At 44.7% G+C, this 20,514-nt stretch overlaps 1 protein-coding gene across 2 annotated transcripts in view; it reads right to left on the bottom strand.

Annotated features, from left to right (window-relative positions):
• GYS2 (glycogen synthase 2) overlaps window positions 1-19,542 on the bottom strand; it is a 63,782-nt gene extending 44,240 nt beyond the window's left edge. For both annotated transcript variants that reach the window (XM_090041114.1, XM_090041115.1), the window contains exons 1-4: window positions 19,104-19,542; window positions 10,286-10,467; window positions 2,629-2,820; window positions 1,660-1,845 (exon numbers count right to left, since the gene is read on the bottom strand). In XM_090041114.1, the coding sequence (XP_089897240.1) occupies window positions 1,660-1,845; window positions 2,629-2,820; window positions 10,286-10,467; window positions 19,104-19,224 (681 nt within the window). In that variant the 5' untranslated portion in view covers window positions 19,225-19,542. The remainder of the gene's footprint in view (window positions 1-1,659; window positions 1,846-2,628; window positions 2,821-10,285; window positions 10,468-19,103) is intronic.
• Window positions 19,543-20,514: the final 972 nt, after the last annotated feature.

Below are 20,514 nucleotides of genomic sequence, written 5' to 3'. Positions count from 1 at the left end.
TCTTCCTATGCTGATCAGCTCAGAATGATCTGCAGTGGATAAAAATGAAGGCGCAAAAGCAACAGCATTAACTATTATTTCTTTGGGGTCAGAGGGAGCATCTTTACATGCAATTAATTTGCACAAATAAACTCTGGAGCATATAGCTCCAGAGTTTATCCAGGTGTAGTACATGGAGCCCAGTCAGAGCAGCCTGGGCTGGCATGGAACGAGGAGGAGTCAGTCTAACTGCCCTAGGCTGCTCTAATCAGGCTCTACATGCTGTGGCATGGTTGGCTGATGCATGAGGGTGCTTCAGTGTGGGGGCTGCCTGCCAGCTAGTCCTGCACTGAACCATGGTGTTCCCCAGCCAGCCACAGCAGCATCTACCTGTGTACTGCTGCACACAAAAAAACTCTGCATCAGGGTAGTACTTGTACATGTACTATCCTGCTGCAGAGTTTATTGGTTGCCTGCCCCCAGTAAGGGCGCACATGTGGACACCAAGACATTTACTGTTCAGTTAATTAGTCAACTGTGCAGTAAATGTCTTGTGTAGACACTCCCAGAGAGAACCAGTTTTCTCTCTGACTGTCCTGGAGTAGGGTGGCAATGCACCACTTTGTCTTCGGGCCACCATCAAGATTTGAAAGTTTTGTAGTAAGGGCAGTCATAAAATATAGTATCCAGTGGCTGTCAGTTTCCTCACTTGGCCTTGGAAAGGATAAATTGTTTATAGAGATGGCAGTTATTCTGCACCTAAAGAAATAATTTTACTGGGTCTTTTCATGTAAAAAATAACCACTGATGACAACCTCTCTTGAATTCCTCAAAAAAGAGAGAGCAAGAAAAAAATAAATCTTAAATATTTGAAAGCATTAGGATTTCTGCTTACCTTACAAGGGAGGAAGGTCAGGATGGGAAAAGCAGAAATAGCTTTAAAATAGAGAGTTACTTATAACATCAACCAACCAGACAGTGCTTCACTATCATGCCGTTGTTTTATACAACCTTACATTATTAAAAAATAAAAGTTAAACAGTGAACACCAGCTAAAATATCTGATCTAAGATGACAGCACAGTTGGGAAGGTTCTGTAGTCAATGCCTGCTTACTATGCAACAATAATTGGCAACCAATTTATTCAGTGTTACTCTGACTTAGTTACATCATAAGCATTATATGATCATAAAGAGGATGATTTTCAAATGCACCAATTTTCAATGGGAGATTGGCACCTAGCTAGCCTTTGTGCTTTTCAAAATCTCACAGAGACTTTACAGTAAGGCACAGACAACAGGTGCTGTGGAAATACAGTGTGTTGTGACCACCAACAGATTGCCTGGGCCCAGGAATCTGATCTTTTCCAGTTTTCTTCAATGTACACCTGAGCCACAGTTCACTGATGTCAGTGCTAAAGCACCTGACTTCACCAGGCTTTGGATAAGGGATTCAGTACCTAATGATCTGGCTACTGTAATCTGCTATACTTTAGGATTTGCAAAATGCTTCTGGATAGGCCAGTCTCATGAGAAAGAATGAGTTGGGAGAAGAAATAATTAAGCATCGGCAGCATTAACAAAGGGAAAAAGCAGTTGAATGATTTAATTAGACACGGCAGGTTCACTGAAAAATTAACAGGACATGTCACTTGTAGGAGAGAGGAAGACAGACTTTTACCTCGTCAAGATTGTTGTAGAAATCTATGTTTGCTGCACACAGGTATCTCCCGAGCAGTGTGGCATGGGTAGTAAAGATTGTGGCAACAGGAAGTTTCCTAAATCGAGTGAGGATTATACCAACCCCTGCTTGCCATTCATGAAAGTGAGCAATTATGTTAGGCTTGTCATCAATTTGACTGGAGATCTGAAAACAATTAAAAAGAATATGTAAAGACGCAACATCCTGATTATCAATCAATCCCAGAAGTTCCCCCACAGATGCCAGCTTTCTACTGTATGCAAGGAGATAGCAGCCTTCTGACTGACCCCAGCCCTGCTTTTAGTCTGCTCGAGTGAGGATATAAGTGGGGCTGGCTAGTTGTGTAGAGAAGAGCGGGCTGTACCGGATCCCCATTTGTCTGCAACCCCCACATCCTGGGGAGCTCTGAGAAGCATAATCATCTACTCTTCTTTCTGTTTTACTGGTAAGACTAATTTGTTTAAGATAACCAGGCATGGCTCTGTATTTTGGAGGCAAGATAGAGGCTACCAAGTTCAAAAATTACTAAAGGCTAAAAGACAGGGATAGTTTGAGTGTGATCAACTCTTTTCTTTGTGATCACCTGGCTATGCACAAGAAAAGATTGAGAAATTGCACCTGCAAGAGGTTCCAGTAAGAACTCACAGAACTGAGAAAAAACAGGGGGTGAAAATGACCTCAGAGGAATAGTACATTTTGCAAGTAGCTTTACATGGAAACAATGTGTTTGACATTACTGATGGAGCAAGTTAGGAGACAGCAACAGCTGCAAATATGGACCCGGTTCAGGAATACACTCTTCTAGTTGCTGTGGAGAGCCTACAATCAAGGGGTTTGGCTCATTACACAATATGGGTTAGTAGTGACTTTCCAAAAATTGGCTTAAATCTGTATTAGTTCTGCAGCTTTAGTTTGAAGCTATTGTTATTCCAAACCTTAAAACAGTACCTCTTTTAAGAACCAGGCTGTTAATGATCCGAAGATCACAGCATCATTGGCTTCTCTGTCCTGAAAAGGGATTCCTATGTTGCTTGCATCCCAGAATTCTCCTTTCCATCTGTCCAGATTCCAAGCTGCGGATGCTATATCAAACAGCACAACATATGGGCTGCCTTCTATCAGCCATCTTCCAAAAAAGACCTATTCGGGGGAGGCAGTATTATCAGACAAAGTTATAAGGTGAACATGAGAGCCAACTTCCAATCAGTTTCCAGCCAGAAAAATTTCCACGTGACCGAATTTCATGAACAAAGCACAAGTATTAGGGCAAGATGTGGGTAGAATCTATGGTTAGAAATAGATTCTGCTGAATGAAGTGGATCAACTGTACCATGATGTGTTGCAGCACAGCTAACCCACTTCATTGGGCAAAACACACATTGCCCCTTGTTTCGTCTTTGATGGTGTTGGGTAATGGGTAATGTGACCTCCCTGCTCTCTCCATTCAGTCAGACCTGCTCCTGAGACTGCAGGGTTGCAAGTCTGCCCGAGTAAATAAAGGAGGAATTTTCTCTGCTTGGCCAAACTCACTCCTGCAATCACAGAAATGGGACTAGCTGAGAGGGGAGCACCAGGTGTGAAAAGCACCAGGAGTTAGAGCATGGCCCCTAAATATCTGTAGGCAACCAGAGTCTCCCAGCATCCCAGGATGCTTTGCACCTCCCCCACAAACCCCCACTCACAGGATGGGCAGGCTAGCCTTGGCCTAAGCTGTCTGCTCCAGCCAAGCAGGGAGGCATGTTCTAATACCCACAGCTTCTGGCCTGAGCCACTGCAGGCATGTGGCTACATTTCTGGAATCAAAAGTGAATGTCTGTTCACTTGCTTCTCAGTTCAATCTATGCAGCTTAGATTAACCTGCAAAGGTTGAATTGATTCAGCCTTGGGCTTTTTGACTGTCTGTCATTGTCAGGCATCAGTCTAAGAGACCATGGGGGCTGCACCTTTCGTGGGTTACAGGGTACCGTCACAGCTTCTTGACTGGCTGAAGAGTCTGGTGCACAACAGTCAGACTCTCCAGCAATTTGCACATACAAACTTGGTTGAGCTTGAACCGGCATGCCGAATACTGTTTTGTCTTGCTTGCCTATGATGCCTCTTCTCTAGCTCATCACTGACCTTCTTCATCTTGAAGTGATCTTGCTTCATGACAGCTTTCCACATATAGTGGTCTAAAGTTCCTGGTGTTGGCCATCAGTACAGCTCACAAATGTTTTTCTTGCAGATATCAACCAAACAGAGTCTGGACCATCTGAAGTGACAACTGCCAGTGGCCAGCTCACAAGGAGATACTCTATGGTGAATTGTATAAGTGATGGCCAAATCCCCATGTCCTAACCAACAGAGGTGTCTCTGTCTCAGGAGCACAAACATTCTGGGTATCTTGGCCTATTCCAGAACAGTAAAGTTACAAATTTTGTCATGCCATATTATGCCCAGGATACTGTGGAGACATCCATCAAAGATGGAAATGGTTCAATTTTCTTTCTTCCTTAGCATAAGGAGTCCATGTTTCACTGCCACACAACAGAGAGCTAAGTACACAACTGCTATAGATGGGCATCATTGTTGACACAGTGAGCCCTGTTTTTCTAAACTCTCTTTTGAAGCTTAGCCATTGCTTGCCTTTCTTATACGAGTGTTAATTTCAGCTTCCAAGACAAAATTTTGCGAGATGGTTGAGTCCAAGTAAGGGAATTTTTCAATCACTTCCAGGCTTTTATCATTTATTCTAACTTCAGGAGGGTGGTCAACTTGTTGACCCATGACTACTGTCTTCTTTAGGCTAATGGTCAGACTGAAATCATCACAAGCACAAGTAAGGTGATCCATGAGACTTTACAGTCCTGCTTCTGAATTGCAGCTTCATCGACAAAAAGGATTTCATGGACAATAAATTCTCAGGTTTTCATTTTCACTTTGAGACGAGCAAAGTTTCATAGACATTAGGGCTGTAAGGGACCTCAAAAGATCATGAAGTCCAGCCCTCTGCCCCAGGGGCAGGAAGTCCGCTGGGTCAAAGGATACCAACAAGATAAGCGTCCAAACATTTCTTAAAAAAAAAACAAAAACACACAAAAAAAAGGGGCCAGAGTAGATGCCTGCACCACCTCTGTAGGGAGTCTATTCCAGGCCTTGGAGGCTCAGATGGTAAAGAGGTTTTTCCTTATGTCCAGCCTATTCTCTTGCCTTCTGATCATGCATGTGGCTCTCCTCTGGACTCTCTCAAGCTTCTCCACATCCTTCTTGAATTGTGGAGTCCAGAATTGCATGCAGTACTCCACCTGCAGCCTCACCAAGACATCCTGAGATTTACTTGAGAAGCATCTATGGCTGCAAGCCAGACTTTTGTTTGCTTTACCAGCTGCAACATTGCATTGGTGACTCACATTCATCTTTTGGTCAGTCATGACCCCCAAATCTCTTTTGCCTGTGGTGCGAGCGAGAGTAGCACTGCTAAGCCTATAACCATGATGCAGGGGTTCCCGGCCCCAAGGCAGAATACCTTGTATTTTTCAGTATTGAACGTCATCAGGTTTATATCTGCCCACTTTCCAAGCCTATCCAAGTCAGTCTAGACCACCAGCCTATCCTCAGGTGTGGAAGCTCTACCCCAAAGTTTAGTGTCATCGGCGAATTTGGCCGGTCCACTTCTGACACCAGCGCCCACATCATTGATAAAGACATTAAAGAGAACTAGTCCAAGGATGGAGCACCACTTGTCACAGAGCACCATAATGATTCACTTCTACCGACTCTTTGGGTCTGACCTCAGAGCCAATTCCCCAGCCATTGGACTGTGAGGTAGCCGAGGCCACAGTTGGCCAATTTTTCCATGAGGAGATCATTTGACAGCAGATGAAAGGCTTTTTTAAAGTCAATATATATGATGACAATCACTTCTCCCTTGTCTTGATGATGCGTCACCTGGACATAGAAGGAGATGAGATTGGTCAGGCAAGACCTACCCACAACAAACCCGTGCTGGCTGTCACTCAGGATGTTTGGCATCAGCCAGCTTGTCAAGAATTGTCCCTTCGATAATTTTTTCCAGAATCTTACTGGGGATTGAGGTCAAGCCTTCTTCCAATCTTCAGGTATATCACTTGAGCACCACGAATTTTCAAATATTTTTGCCAATGGTGGGGCTAAGACACCTGCCAGCTCAAGCTAAAGAGTTTCCCATCAGATCTGGTCCACAGGTATACTCCTTCTGAACAGTCACTGAGTGCACATTTGAGTAGGACCCATTTGAGCTGAACCCATTTCTCCTCAGCAGTATTACACAGTTTAAGATATGATAGAGCTCCAGAGAGAGTTTTAATGAATTGAGATGATGTGTCTTCAGCTTTCTGTTGCATGCATTAATTCATTATAAAGAGAGTTTCTTGCTCTTGTATACTATCCTGGGATGCAATTTGACTTTAGTGCATACCAATTAATGATTAGTATCACAGTCAGCACTAATAGGATCACATAATGATTACATCACGGAAGTCTTGAGAGTGGGTGATAACCAGGTCGAGTTGATGCCAGTGTCCAAATTGTGGGTGGCACCAAAATAGTTTGTGATGAGGTTTCACATTGAAATATGAATTTGTTATACATAGCTCATTGCACGAACATAGCTTGAGCAAACGTTGTCTATTTTCATTCAGTTTTCTGACATCATTGGTGCCTAAACAGTGAGGCCAGGCAGCATGCTCAGCACCAACCTTTGTGTTGAATCTCTGAGCAGAAGGATTTTTTCACTAGGTGAAATATTATTGATTAAAGCACTACAACCATCGTAGAAGTGGTCCTTTGATTCAGATGAAATGATGAGATTTGGAGCATATGCGCATTAAGACATTGACAAGACCAGAGGCAGTAGTAAGTCAAAGCACCATTAATCTTTTGGAGCCTTTGTTTGGGGTTTCTATTGCAGACTGCAGCTTATTTTTCACGGAAAAACCCATACCATGCTCTCTGATTTCTTTGAGCTGTTTCCCACACCAGAAAAAGGTGTAGTTCTCTTTTAAGCAGCCAGTACCTGATAGTCTGGTTTCTTGTAGAGAGACAATACCAACATTCAGTTTCAGCAGTTCTGCATCAATGACTGCAGTTTTCCTTGCATCATCAATAGTTTGGAGGTCATCAGACATACCTGGGGTCACTGTACATACATTCCAACCTTTAGAACTGAAAGGTTTTTTCCTTGTATTTTTGTAGTAGCTGATAGTGCATGATAGCAGTCTGCTTTGAATCTGAATCTCTAAGCTCCAAGCACCCACTGAAGCAGCAGACTGTAGCAGGAAAACACTTTAGTGGCTGCAGAGTACCCAGCTTGGGGCGGGTGGTAGTTTTCCAATGAGGTGCAATGACCTCTCCCACCATCAGAGATAACCACTGGTGCTTGGACCTACACCAATCAATCCATGACTTAACTGGTAACTGTTGACTTCTGTTTGTTTCTACACATTGGCAAAGCTGCTAGGTGATCGAGAGTTGCCCAAGCATCAGAATCACCCTTTCAACTTTGCCAACTTATACACAGGAAAGGCAGAGCCAATACAATGCGGGGCTGGAAAAGTTGTAGGAACTGCCGGAAAGAAGACTGAATAATTACCTAGCCACCTTAGCGGCTCCACTCCATATTTTTTGTCAGGGTTTACTCCTTTAGCTTTCACCTCTCCCAAGGCAATCCATAAGGCAGTGGTTGTAGTTACTCTCATCTTCATCTCCCTGCTATGCCATTGGAAATATCCTCTTCTGCCACAGCGGCCATTGTGATGATTAGAGGGCAGCTCTTAATGATTAAAACTATCCAACCTCACTAAGTTCAGCCCACTGGTGGAAGCTGTTGCCCAAGGTGTGGTATATGCAGCCATTAGTAAGAGCTGGACATGAATCCCAAACCACCTTAAAAAGGTGTCACTGTTTGAGAAACAAAGGTTCTACCCCTCCTCCAATACCCCATACACCCCTTGATTTCCTGTACTTAGCCTTCAACAACATACATCAACTTCCCGCAAAAAAACCCTTATAGAACTTCTTACTGAGCCCTGTGAAAAACTATTACCTCAGTAACCACCTGAAAACTCTCTACCCTTCCCTGTTGGTTCAGTGAAACCAGTGTGTCCAGTTCTTCTCTAATCTATTCCTTGTCCTGATCCATGTTGCATTTCAGTTCATGCAGTCCCAGCTTCAGGCACTTTCAGTGAAAACCAACCCCTTAAAAACCCAGAGGCTTCTTACTTTCCATAAACTCATTTTAACACATGCCAATAGAGTCCTTAATAATGTTTCCTAAGGTCCTTTTGGTATGAGTCCATACCAAAGTTAATGCAGCCCATCTGAAATCTGAATAGGATATATGGTAGTTCCTACTGAGTGCAGACACCCTCAGTGCCGACTTTTTTTCCAAAGTCCTGGTGAGCCATTACATTGCATACATTTTGATTTCCTCTTCATTCCCATAGCTGAACTGTGCCTTTCTTTCCCATTTCCAATGAATCCTGTTTCTTCACCAGCCTTAAATGTCTGGCAATTCCCCCCCCTCCCCCTGCCAACCCCCTTCAACAAACCAAGCCCCCAAACAGTTCACCCAGAATCCCTCCATCTGCCCTGGTCTCAGCCTGTCACATGATTAGTGTGTCCCTGCCCTCCCTGAGGTGAAGCCAGACCAGGTTGCCCTATGCCTCTCCTGCATATAAATTTTTGTAGGATCCCAGGACTCATGACAAGAGCATCCAGTTCCATTCATGAGTTGGGGCTAATTAGCACATGGTTCTGTTGACCAGTTCATCTCCTGCTTCAAAAACACCCTGTGGAAGACCAGGAATCTACTCGTGTACAGATACATGACCCTCCCAGTTAAGGATTAAGTCAGAATAGGAGTGAAAGAGCTAGAGGTGCACTACAGGAAAACAAAGGAAGATGACAGGAAGATGATGGCAGAATGGGGATAATGATGGTAACTGCAGAAGTGTTTTGGACTGTCAAACAAATCATGTCAGTCGCAAGACAGGTCCATAGAGGTGTGTGTATCTACCTGGGTCTTAAAAACCTCTAAAAATGGAGATTCTGAGGCCCCTCTGTTCCAGTGCTTTATTACCCTTGTCATGAGAATTTTTCTTAATATCTAACCTCAGCTTCCTTTGCTGCAACTTGAGCCCATCGCTCCTTGTTCTGTCATCTGCCACCACTGAGAACAGTCTAGCTCCATCCTCTTTGGAACCACCAACCAGCTGAAGACTGTTATTAAATCCCCTTGCAGTCTTCTCTTCTCCAAACTAAATAAGCCCAGTTCCCCCAACCTCCCCTCATAATTCATATGCCTCAGCTTGTAGAAACCTTTCTTGTTTCCCTTAACATCCTTTACTAGCTGCAACTCCAATTCTTCATTTGCCTTCTTGATTTCATCCCTGCATACTCAAGCAATACTCTTATACTCCTCCATAGTTGTTTGTGCAAGTTTCTACTTCTTATAAAGTTCCTTTTTGTGTTTTAAGCTTAAGAAGAGTTCCCTGCTAAGCCAAGCTGGTCTTGTGCAGGAAGATTAGCAAGTATGGCACATCTACATAGTTTGTTTCTGTGCCTTCAGTAAGGCTTCTTTAAAGTACAGCCAGCTCTCCTGGACTCCTCTCCCCATCAGACTGACTTCCCAGGGGATCCTGCCTATGAGTTTCCCGAGTGAATCAAAGTCTGCTTTTCTGAAGTCTAGGATCAATGCTCTGCTACTTTCTTTCCTTCCTTTCCTTAGGATCCTGAACTGAATCATCTCGTGGTCACTGCTGCCCAAGTTGCCATCCACTACTGCATTCCTCACCAATTCTTCCCTGTTTGTGAGCAGTGGGTCAAGAAGAGCATGGCCCCTAGTTGGCCTCTCCAGCACTTGCACCAGGAAGTTGTCCCCAGCACTCTCCAGAAGCTCCCTGGATTGCCTGGGCACTGCTGTATTGTCCTCCCAGCAGTGACTGAAGCCCCCAGGAAAACCAGGGCCTGTGATTGGGACACTTCAACTGGCTGTTTGAGTAAAGCCTCATCCACCACTTCCTCCTAGTCTGATGGTCTATAAAAGAACACCACTCTTATTGCCCTCCCCTCTGACCCCAGAGATGGACATTTGCCTGACAAAGCAGGTGGTGGGAGGGTTGTCAACATGTACCTTTTTTTCACCTTGGTGTGGTTCAGCTCTTTGGCTTTCAAAGCCAACACAGCTCTAAAGAAGCAAAATATCAGTATGGCAAAATGCTTCCCCCACCCCTCAATTTATTCAGCAGTTTCAGAAGACCAAATTCAGTATAAGAGAATTACATAACAGTTCAGGCAACTTAAGGTCACATCTTTTCTATTGAATCGCACGGATTTAGGGATCAAAGTAGTAAATCATTAATCCAATTGCATGTAAAAGACTCTTTAAACCTCTGATTGGATAAACTGTTTCTTTTTCAAAAATAACCTTCAATGAATTGACCTTGCTACTGTAATGCTGAGTCTAAGCTTTTCTAGTTATGACACTGACGACAACTGCTATATCAAATGGAACGGCAAGTGCATTAGCCAAATGGTAATCTTCAAATCAGATTAGTTGCCACAGGAGGTGACATTAGACCTCATTTACCTGACACCCTTGGCCTTTCATTGTCTCCACTGCCTTTTTAATAGCAGGGTTGAGAGGCTCACACACTTCTACTTGAGTCTTCACGTTATGTTCAAAATAGGGACCCATCAGAAAGTAGTTTTCACCCCATTCATCTGCTGTAATTCTGGCTTTGGTCTGGATCACAGTATAGATGCCACCAACTGCAAAAGAAAATCATAAGGAATATCAGAGATAAGTGGGCACAAAATGCAAAGTGCTGATACAGGTTCATAAATACTTGGTGCATCTCTATCCAGTCCATCTCTAGGTTATTTACTTTTCTTGTTTCCTTTTTGGCTGAAACTCTCTCCCTAGTCAAGTAAATTGGAGTCTGGCCACTCCACTGCAAGCAGAATTTAACATCTGTATTTAAAAGGGTATGTTGCTACCCAGACTATCTTCAGTAAACACACTACAATTTGTCATTAACATGGTAATGGCCTTATCAGCTTATTCTGCAATAAAAACAAAGCATTTGAAGTTCTATAATACAAGTATGCACAATTATTATTGTTGGAAGTAGACCATAGTGCAAGAACAAAGAATAAAATAACCTCTGCTCCTTATTTATATGTCTGTTTCAATAGCTTTATTTTAGCCTCTAAGCTGCATACAGAGCTGGAGCTGCAGAAGTAAAACCACAGGAAGCACCAATTCTGATTCAACGTGTATATTAAAAAAAAAAACACAATAGACTTCTCAAGTGACCAGGGAGCCAGCAAACAGGGGCACCAAGCAGTTTGCAGGCAGTTTGCTGGGAACAAGAGGAGGAAGGGAAAGAGTCCGGGTCCAGTTCCCTGCTGCAGCGAGCAGGGACTGCCTGAATCACCAAAGCTCTGTGAATATTTTCCAAATTGATTTGGAGATCTTCGAATCAATTTGGACCTTTTAATTGGTCCCCTGATTCGATTGAGATTTGGACATTCGCCCACTGAATCAGGCCGAGTCTCCTCCAAATCAACATCAGCAGGTGAAGCTTCACACAGCCCTGATATTTACCCCTAATAGTCACTAAAATTCCCACAATTCTATTCAAAGAATTTTGTAATACAGTAAAACTGTAGCCTAACAATTTCTCCCATAGACACTGCCAGCTCAGGAACAAATGTACCTGTATAGTGGTGTGACATGCAACTGTGTGTATTTTGATTCTACCCTTCATAAACATGAAAATCCTTTACTTTCTCCATGGTTTTTGCTCTGTCTTTTCTCCATTTTTCTGTTCCTCCTTTACTTCTGAACACTTGGGGTAACCTCAGTTTTTTTTCCCCTTTTTGTGTTGACTAGGTTGACAAAGAATTAGAATCAAAACAAGTTGTTTAATTATTTTCCCCTTTTCTGGAAAAAAAAATGGAAATTTAGTAGCAGTAGAGGAAAAAAGTATATTTTAAATGTATTTTTTAACAGAATGCTTCAGAAATATTGAGATATCCATTTCACTTTAAAAGATTGATTGTACTATAAACAATATTTTGTTGAAAAAGTTCTGACTACTATTTCAATAATGTTTAATTCTTTCCTTTCAATAATGCTAATCTAACATCACAAAATAACAAGTATAAACTATAATAAATAAAACAAAGATGTAATATATTTAATTAATAAATCAATGGGATAAAAAGTAAAAAAACAACAAATTAAAATGAAATTAAAAAAAAAAGTAATAATTCTCCTTTTCAGAATGACATCTATTGATTCCTACCCCACTCTTCCCTCTTGTAAATTTCATTGAAATCAGCATGTTCCCACAAAACATTTGTTTCAATTAACCTTTTTTTTTGGAAAACTATTTTATCAGTGTTTTCCTTCATTGAAGAAATATCTGGAGTATTTGGATTAGATTATTATTCTCGTGAATAAAGCCCCTGTGACATGTTTCACTTAAGATGTGATTAACCAGTTAATCATGTCTTAAATTGTAACCTGGCCACACAAAGTGATTAATGACATCAAAAATGTGTAATAACTTTGTGGCTGGTTCTTATGACATCATTATCTGAACATGTGGACAGTTGTAACCCAGTGTCTGGGAATCCCATCAGCTGATTAGGTTCACAGCCATGGAGGTGCACCATGAGCTTCCATGGCTGGAAGCTCAGAGCAGATGAGTCTCCCAGCCACAGGAGCACATGGTGTACCCCCATTGCTACCAGCAGCAAAAGCTTGTTATTTGCCAGTGCAGGGGGAGCCCAGAATCATGATCTTGGGCTCCCCCTTCACCAGCAATAACACATGATAGAATCTGATGCTTAATCCTACAATCGAGCTATGTGACCTGGCGGAAATTATGATTGAATGGATTGATCGCATCAGATTCTATTTTGCCTTTACCTGCACATCAGGCAGAGAGGCCTAATAGTCATTATTTTATTATGAGAGCATCCAAAACTTCTGAGAGACTCTGAGGGAAAGCCATCAATTGTGCAAACCAATATACAAGCTCATTTAAAAAACTGGGTCCCTGCCCACTGCAATGGTTTAGTCAAGGATAATCCTACAGACCCTATTACAGTCTCTGTAAAAGACCATATACACCATCCTGTGGATACATGGCTGCATGCCAACCCAGTGTCAAAGTATTGCTAACAGAAAGAGGGCCTTCAGTCCTGCCATCATGGTCACGGAGGGAAGCCAGAAACAGCACAACTAGTTAAGGAGGGAAGAAGGCTACAATCAAGGAAGTTAAAGTGCATGTAGGAAAAAAAAATAAGTTAGAGGTCCTGAACTGTCACTTAACCTGAGGTTGCCCAGAATCACTCCAGAAGTGTGAAGGGCCTTACATTTACATCCATTCTAACATTCCTTTGCATAGTCAGAGGGGAAGGACTTCTGAAAAAAAGAAAATCAGATGTTGAGTTTGCTAGGTAGCCAGTAGATCAAAGGACCATCTAAGCTTTCCAGGCCATTTGGGCTACTATGGTTACAAGCATTCCAGTTTGTTGCCAGTGAATTAAAGGGCTAGCATTGTGGCAAACTTCAACTCTGGCCATCTCTGACGCCCGAGTCTAGACGGCCTGGTAGAGCTGGGTCAGTTTGGTTCAGTATTTCCCGTAAGTCCAGAGCAAAGCTCAGTCACAGTACTGGACCTGGCCCCTGATGGGTCCCTTTGTCCCACCTGACCCAGGCAACATCTGGCCCTGGCACATCCTGCCACCCCCTGAACACACAATGGGGTGGGGCAGCTCTGCGACTGAATTGCCTTTAAATGCAGACCAGGCAGCGGTGGCTCCTTCTGGCTGCCGCCACCAGTGGCCTAGCTCCACAGTACTGGTGGGGACCTGCATGCACACAGCCCCAGCTCGGCCCACCCCATGCTTGCTCCAGACTCGCCTTCTCATACTGGCAGCAGCAGCACCAGCTGGGCAGAGACTGCTGCTCCTTGTGAGGGAAAAGCAGCCCTCCCCCTCACTGCTTCCCAGCACTCCCTGCTGTAGCTGCTCAGAGCCCGTGCCTGGGCTGTCACTGCTGCCCTACTGGGCAACCTGGATGTACCAGTGATGGAGACGGTGATGGAGGCAGAGCAGCAGGGCACCCTGGACATGGGCTCTCTGCAGCTGAAGCAGGAAGTGCAGTTTCTGCCTGGCCAGTGCTGCAGCTGCTGCCACTGTTTAACATGAGCAGATGAGTCTGGAGCAAGTACAGGGTGTGCAGGCTTGGGGCTGTGCATGGGGGTCCCCACCAGCACCATGGATCTGGGGCCAGCAGCAATAGCAGCTGGAAGGAGCCACCACTGCCTGGCCACCCTGGAAAGGCAATCCAGCCACAGAGCCACCCCTACCTGCTGCATGTCCAGGGGGCAATAGGATGTACCATGGCTGGACAGCACGGGGTAGCCTAGAGTCAGGGCTGTGGCATGGGTTCCCAGCTGGTCTGCTCCCACCGGCAGCGAGGGTAGGACAGGAGCGGACATGGGGCACATCTGGGGCTCTGTGCTGTTGGCAGTGGCGGGGAGGCACTGCAGGGCACATAACTCTGAACTGTTGTGGAGCAGGGCAGGTGCTGATCAGCTATGGGAGGCACACACAGGGGCTCCCATGCATACTCTACCATACCCACAAATCTCCCCACAAACCCCACAACCACACCCTCACCCACACAAAATCACACCCCACAAACACCACACCCACACACCCTGCACTCCCTCATACACATCTGTGAGCCTCTGGGGGAAGCCCTTCTCACTGCTACATGTACACACCCCACCACACACAGGTACCCACACCCCCACGCATATCTCACACACACAGCTCCAGCCACTCTCCCCCTCCACATATCCTACAAACCCCCTACCCACCCACACATTCCCACAAATACACCCCCATAAGTCCCCCATACCCACCCACATCCACACATACCCCACACCTCACATATATACACATCCACACACCAACACCCCCCCACAAACCCTATACCCCCATAACCCACCCATACCCCTCCACAGCCCCTGCAATATACAAGAATAAGACTTCATTTTGAGCTATTATACAATCACCTCTATATATGCAACACACATGCACATAAATCAGGACAGGTTTTTTTAATAAAATTAAATATGTTATTTTGCATGTTTGATTTTTAGTATATAATATGGGCGGGTTTTTCCAAATCCCAAGATGGCAAACCCCCTTCCCAAGAAGGTACTTCCAATGGCAAAAGTTCAGGGGTTAGGGGCAGGAGTTCCAGTCCCAAGATGGCAACCAGGGGGCAGAGTACCTGTCAAGGGGCAGAGCTACCCTTGTGGCCCTTGACAACTTGCCAAAACTCATTAAGTGGCCCTTCAGCTGAAATAATTGCCTGCCCCTGCCTTAGACTAAGGATCAGCTATCTGTGGCCCATAGAATCTCTTTGTGGGCTGGATCTGTTCCATCTGGACCACCAAACCCAGATGGAAGCAACAGTCAGCAGCAGGGGATACTGGTAGCGTTGGCTGGGTTACAAATGGTGGCCTGCTTTAGGACCAAGTTGCATTAATTCAGCCCACCAGTGGTGATGTGTAAGGAGTGTACGTGCACGCTCCTCCCCCCCCAGGAGTGCTGGTGCACACCCCTGACAGGCAGCACTCCCCACTTAAGTGACGGCAGGAGGGGCAAGTGGGAGCACTGGTACCCCCTTGCGAGTGCTGGCCAGGGAGTGGGAGTACCAGGTGAAGCACTGCTGGTATACTAGGAGCACCACAGCCACTTCCAGAAGCTCTACTCACGCTTCCCGGCTGGTGCAATCGGCCCTGTCGGTATGATCAGCTGCAAGGGAAACCCTACCCCCCCTCATTCACTGACTGGCTGCTGGGGGACACGACCCCCTGACTCAGGTGGCACCAGTCACCCATGCAGCCCACCATCGCTAAAATGTTGCTAATTCCTAGGTAACAAATCTAGTTTATAGATCTTCATGCTCTCTAAGGAGTACTAGCTACAACCAGTGTTTTTTCTTGTGTAAAATATACAGTATCTCTTCATGTTTCCTTTGTCTGTTTATCCTCTCCTCCAACTTTCCCCATGAAGTGCTGCTCCCTCTCTCCCTAATGAGAGAACTAATGCCCCCAAAGTTTCCTCAGGTATCACTGCTATTAATCAAAGTTAGGTGATCAGGAAGAAGTATCATACCATACAACTTCAATTTCCAGTCACACTGACTGGATACAATACTTGAAGGAGTACATGCCGCAAAGGACTTGCAAGCCACACCTGTCCTAATAGGTTTACAAATTAATTTATTTGTTCATGTGTTTCTAGTCATGATCAATTAATGGATAGTTTGAAAGATGGTTCTTATTTAATGAATAAGCTAATTGCTGTGACTAAAGTAACCAGCTATCAGGCTGAGGTTCATTTGTAACTGTCAGCATACTTTATTTACATTTAGTAATTCTAATATTGGACTAGATCTTAGATAATCAGAACCAAGCTAGATGCCCTTAGATATACAAAGCTATATGGATGAAGATATGGCACAATGTGTATTATGCAAACACAGAAAAAATGACAAATCGAGTCATTTTTTTCCTTTCTTTTTTAATCCATTGCACCATATTTCAAAAGGACTTGGAAGATTTACACTGTGGAATTAGTTTGCCAGTTATTTAGAACACTGATTTAACCAGATTTCTGCTGCCACCTACTTGCCAATTGCTTACCACACACGGAGTATTAAAGAACTAAAGCTGTGCGAACCTTCACCAGCTGTTTCATTTCAACACTGTTTCAACTTGTTTTGAGCTCAAAACAGTGAAATCAAATTATATGAAGGGCTTCAAAACAGGCTCAAAACAAAATGAGGCCAATTGAAACATTTTGAAAGTTTTGAAATGTTTCAAATTTTGAAGCAGGACATCCAGGGCTGTGCTCCCCATGCGACTCAGCCCGGCATGGAGCACAGCCCTGGCTCTCCCTGCCTCCTGCCACCGAGCTATGCTCCATGGGGCTGGCAGAACAGATTGGAGTGCAGCGCCAGCTCTGCCTGCCTCCTGCCACCAGGCTGTGAGATGCTTAGAGCTGAGCCCAGTGGCAGGAGGTGGAACACAGCCCAGTGCTTTGCTCCATTTCCCCCCACTGGGCTCAGTTCTCTAGTGCTGCCAGCCGCTTAGAGCTGAGCCCAGTGGTGGAAGGCACTTCCCCCCACTGGGCTCAGTTCCTCAGGGCTCCAAACTGCTTGGAGCTGAGCCTGGTGGTGGGAAGCCCCTCCCGCCACCAGGCTCAGCTCTCAGTGGTGGGAGGGGTGGGGAGCAAGCAACCCTTGATGACCTCTCCGCTCCTCTCCACCAGGGGATCAGGAGCCACTCCCCTGCCTTCTCTCAACCTGCTCCAGGACCGTCTCCTCTGGCTGCCATGTGAAAGTGTCTGCCCCGATAGACGGCTGGGGTTGGGTAGAGCAGGAACTGGGCTGGCAGCCAGGCTGGCAGGGCTCACGGGTGAACTGCAGCCTCCGTGGCCAGCCATTGCCTTGCCCGGCTCAGGAGACCATGTCAAGCCCCTGCAGCAGGCCAGGACCCATGGTGTTGAAGTCTCCTGCCACTGTCCAGGCCTGGGCAATTGGAGCACAGGAAGGGGGCTTGGCTCCTGCCCCTGCACATCTAGCCAGAAGGTAGAAGGCTGGGGCCACAGCCAGCCTCTTTTCCCAATCAGCCTCTATTCTGGCCCCCAGCACTGGGGAACTGAGCCTGGTGGGGAGAAACACCTCCCTCCACTGGGCTCAGCTCCCAGTGGCTCACAGCCCTGGGGTACTGAGCCTGGTGGGGGGAAGTTATAGGCTGTCCTGTGTTTCCCCATTATAGCACATGGGAAGAATGTCAAAACAGCTAAACCGTTTCAACAAAACAAAACGAACAGTGCTTTTGAAACTAGATGAAACTCGAAACAAAACACTGTTCCATCGAAATGTTGAAACGGAAGTTGAAGCAGAATGCTGCCATTTCTCACAGCCCTACTGAAATAATACTTGGAGAATACTTTGCATAAGAAGTTAACCTAAAGTGGAAGCTATGGAAAATAAAAGTAAGGTGAACTGAAAGTGCAACAGTTTATGTGCTATAAAACTTTCCTACAGAACGCTGGACAGTGTGGCACTGTACAAACTAACATGTTCAGAAATGCATAAGCTTTTGTAGGCTATGGCCTGTTTTGTCATAGCATCTAACAAAGTAGGCTGTCACAAAGGCTGATGCGTCTCTAAGGTGCCACCCTGGCCTACCTTCTGCCTTACTTCAGCCCAAGATGGCTGACTACTTCTCTCTACTTAGGGACATTCCTATTCTACATTAAGGGTGTCTTAGGCCTTAACTTAATCTACTCCAAAAGACCAAAAAGGCATTTTTAATGCCAAATAGGAGAGGTCCACACAGGGAGCCACTACAGAATAGCTATTCAGGGTTATTTCTCCAAGCACATAAGACCTCCAACTGTCTGCTCTCATGTACAATTCTCCTTCAGGGTAAAAATCTTAGTCTTTTCTCCTATCTAATCTCCTCTTTATTTATCTGCATTGGCAGCAAGATACACAGGATCAATCATTTACTCATAGTAACTCATTTATGCTGCAACACTAGTGTCTCTTCCCCTTTGGTGAATTGTTCCAGCAGCTTTGTTGAAGCAGGACAGCTTGATTAGCAACTTTGTAGCTGAGGCTGCTCTAATGAAAGGTCATAGTAACAAGAGCCATGTGCAGTGCGCAGGACTCAAATCTGTACATAAGCACAGGGCATGAAGGGTCCCAGCAAGCTCTACCTGTAATGCAAGCAGAGTTGATTCTTGACCAGGATAAACTGGTGCAGCTCTTCTCCCTTATCGATTCTATTCCCTGACTTCAGTGGAGCTACAATGGTTCACACCAATTTAAAATCATTTTGCAAGGGAAGGCTGAAGAAACTATTTACCGTCTATCCTGCTTTCATGCTTTGCATCCACAAAGATTTGGCCTCAGTTTACAAACACGCTCTCACATACATACAGAACATATAAAATTGTGCATAGTGGCATCCATCTTTCTACAGACACACATGTACAGTATGTATACACTCCCATTCACGGAGCAGGGGCTCATAAACATCTGTTTAGTCACATATACACAGATATTCTGTATAAAGACATAGCACATGTGTAGAACACACAACCTCTCATGTATGTGATGCACAGAATGGCACACACAACTTTTGAAACAATTTCCTAAACCTTCTTTCCAAGCACTTCATCCAGCTGCACTTACAAAACGATCCCTTGCGCAGTCCCCATTGCATGACTTTTGCATCCATTTTGCTCCACAATCCCAGAAGCAGTCACATTAACCAATTAAGTTTTGTACAAACCTTTGTTGGTAACTTCCCAGGAAACTTCAAAAAGCAATAAGTCTTCCACTGGCAGGTCTTCATCCTCCCACAGCGGAAGCCCATTAAGAGAGGTCATGGATAGAGATCTAGCCAGAGGCATATTTGCTCTAGCCTTTAACTCTTACAACACAGGGCTGCCACTTATTAAAATTTGCAGTTATTTTTGCTGGTTTCCTTGGATTCAATTGCAGAAATCTGCTGGAGAGCTGAACTTGAAGGAGCAAATTTACTCAGATGCCTAGGAGCTAATGGGTTCAAACTGTCTGACCATCAGTATTAAATTGGCTCAGTGAAATCCCATAGACTTGCTAGGCAGCTGCAAGCAAAGGCAGGAATTTAAGACTTATCCAAGCAAGTCTTCACTATTCTGGGTGCAGGCCTTTTCCTCAGAGGGAGGTACAGATCAACTCTCAGTATCTATCAGACTCAAAAATAAGTGAAACTCTCTTCAGCACTGTCCCTAGAAAACTCCTTCAGGGAGGACCCTATAAGTTTGCCATCTGATTCGAGCTCTGCCTCTGCTCCCTCCCATCAAGACACAGCCCACATGTTACATTGACTGACCTGTCTATTGATTGTGACCCTGGCCATCATGATAAAGTAGGCTTTTTCAGCCTGTGTTTGGTTTTGTGACTTTCAGGCTTAAATAGTATTAAAAATCTGGATTTGTCTCTGAAAAAGGGTTCTTGAAAGTTTCATTAATTGTGTTAAATCCATGCAAGGTAACCCACATGTCTCTTCTCTTTCTTTGCTCACCCTATTTATCCCTTTGATGTCCTCACCTCACAGGTACACTTTACTCTGGCTTCTTTAGGGTCGAGCCCAAAGTCCACTGGCGTCAATAAATTATTGACTTAGTTTAGCTTTGAATCAAGCTCCTAGACTCCAGATCAAGAAAACATTCTGAACTAATTCATACTCTAGGCACCAAAGTCCAATATTTAAATCCTCAAATCCCCCAACTCAGCAGCTGCTTGGTCCTGTAACTGCCAAAACACTATGATTGCCTAGTGTCTTTAGTTGAATACAAGATGATGTTTTCTCCCTCAATCAACATAGGGAAAAAGGCCCCTCATGTTACATTCACATACAAAGAAACCTCCTTAAATATACTGCCTACATTTGAACTGCTGATAAAAGAAGCATGTGCAAGGTGGCAAAAATAATTTAATGCACATTAGCCCTGTGCGAAGCTTTGAGTGCTAATTTGATTCAGAGGAGTTTTGGCCCAATTCCAAATCGGATCAGGAGACCAATTAAGAGGTCTGAATCAATTTAAAGCTCGCCAAATCAATTCAGAAAAGGTTCAGAGATTTGGGCAGTCCCTGCTCACTGCCTCAGGGAGCTGGACCTGGATTCCATGGTAAGTAGTGGGCTGGGCATGGGGGGA

This window comes from Crocodylus siamensis, chromosome 4, assembly GCF_052110815.1.
Source record: "Crocodylus siamensis isolate JL-2025a chromosome 4, ASM5211081v1, whole genome shotgun sequence".
Lineage (NCBI taxonomy): Eukaryota > Metazoa > Chordata > Crocodylia > Crocodylidae > Crocodylus > Crocodylus siamensis.
This window is presented reverse-complemented; position numbering and strand designations above follow the sequence as displayed.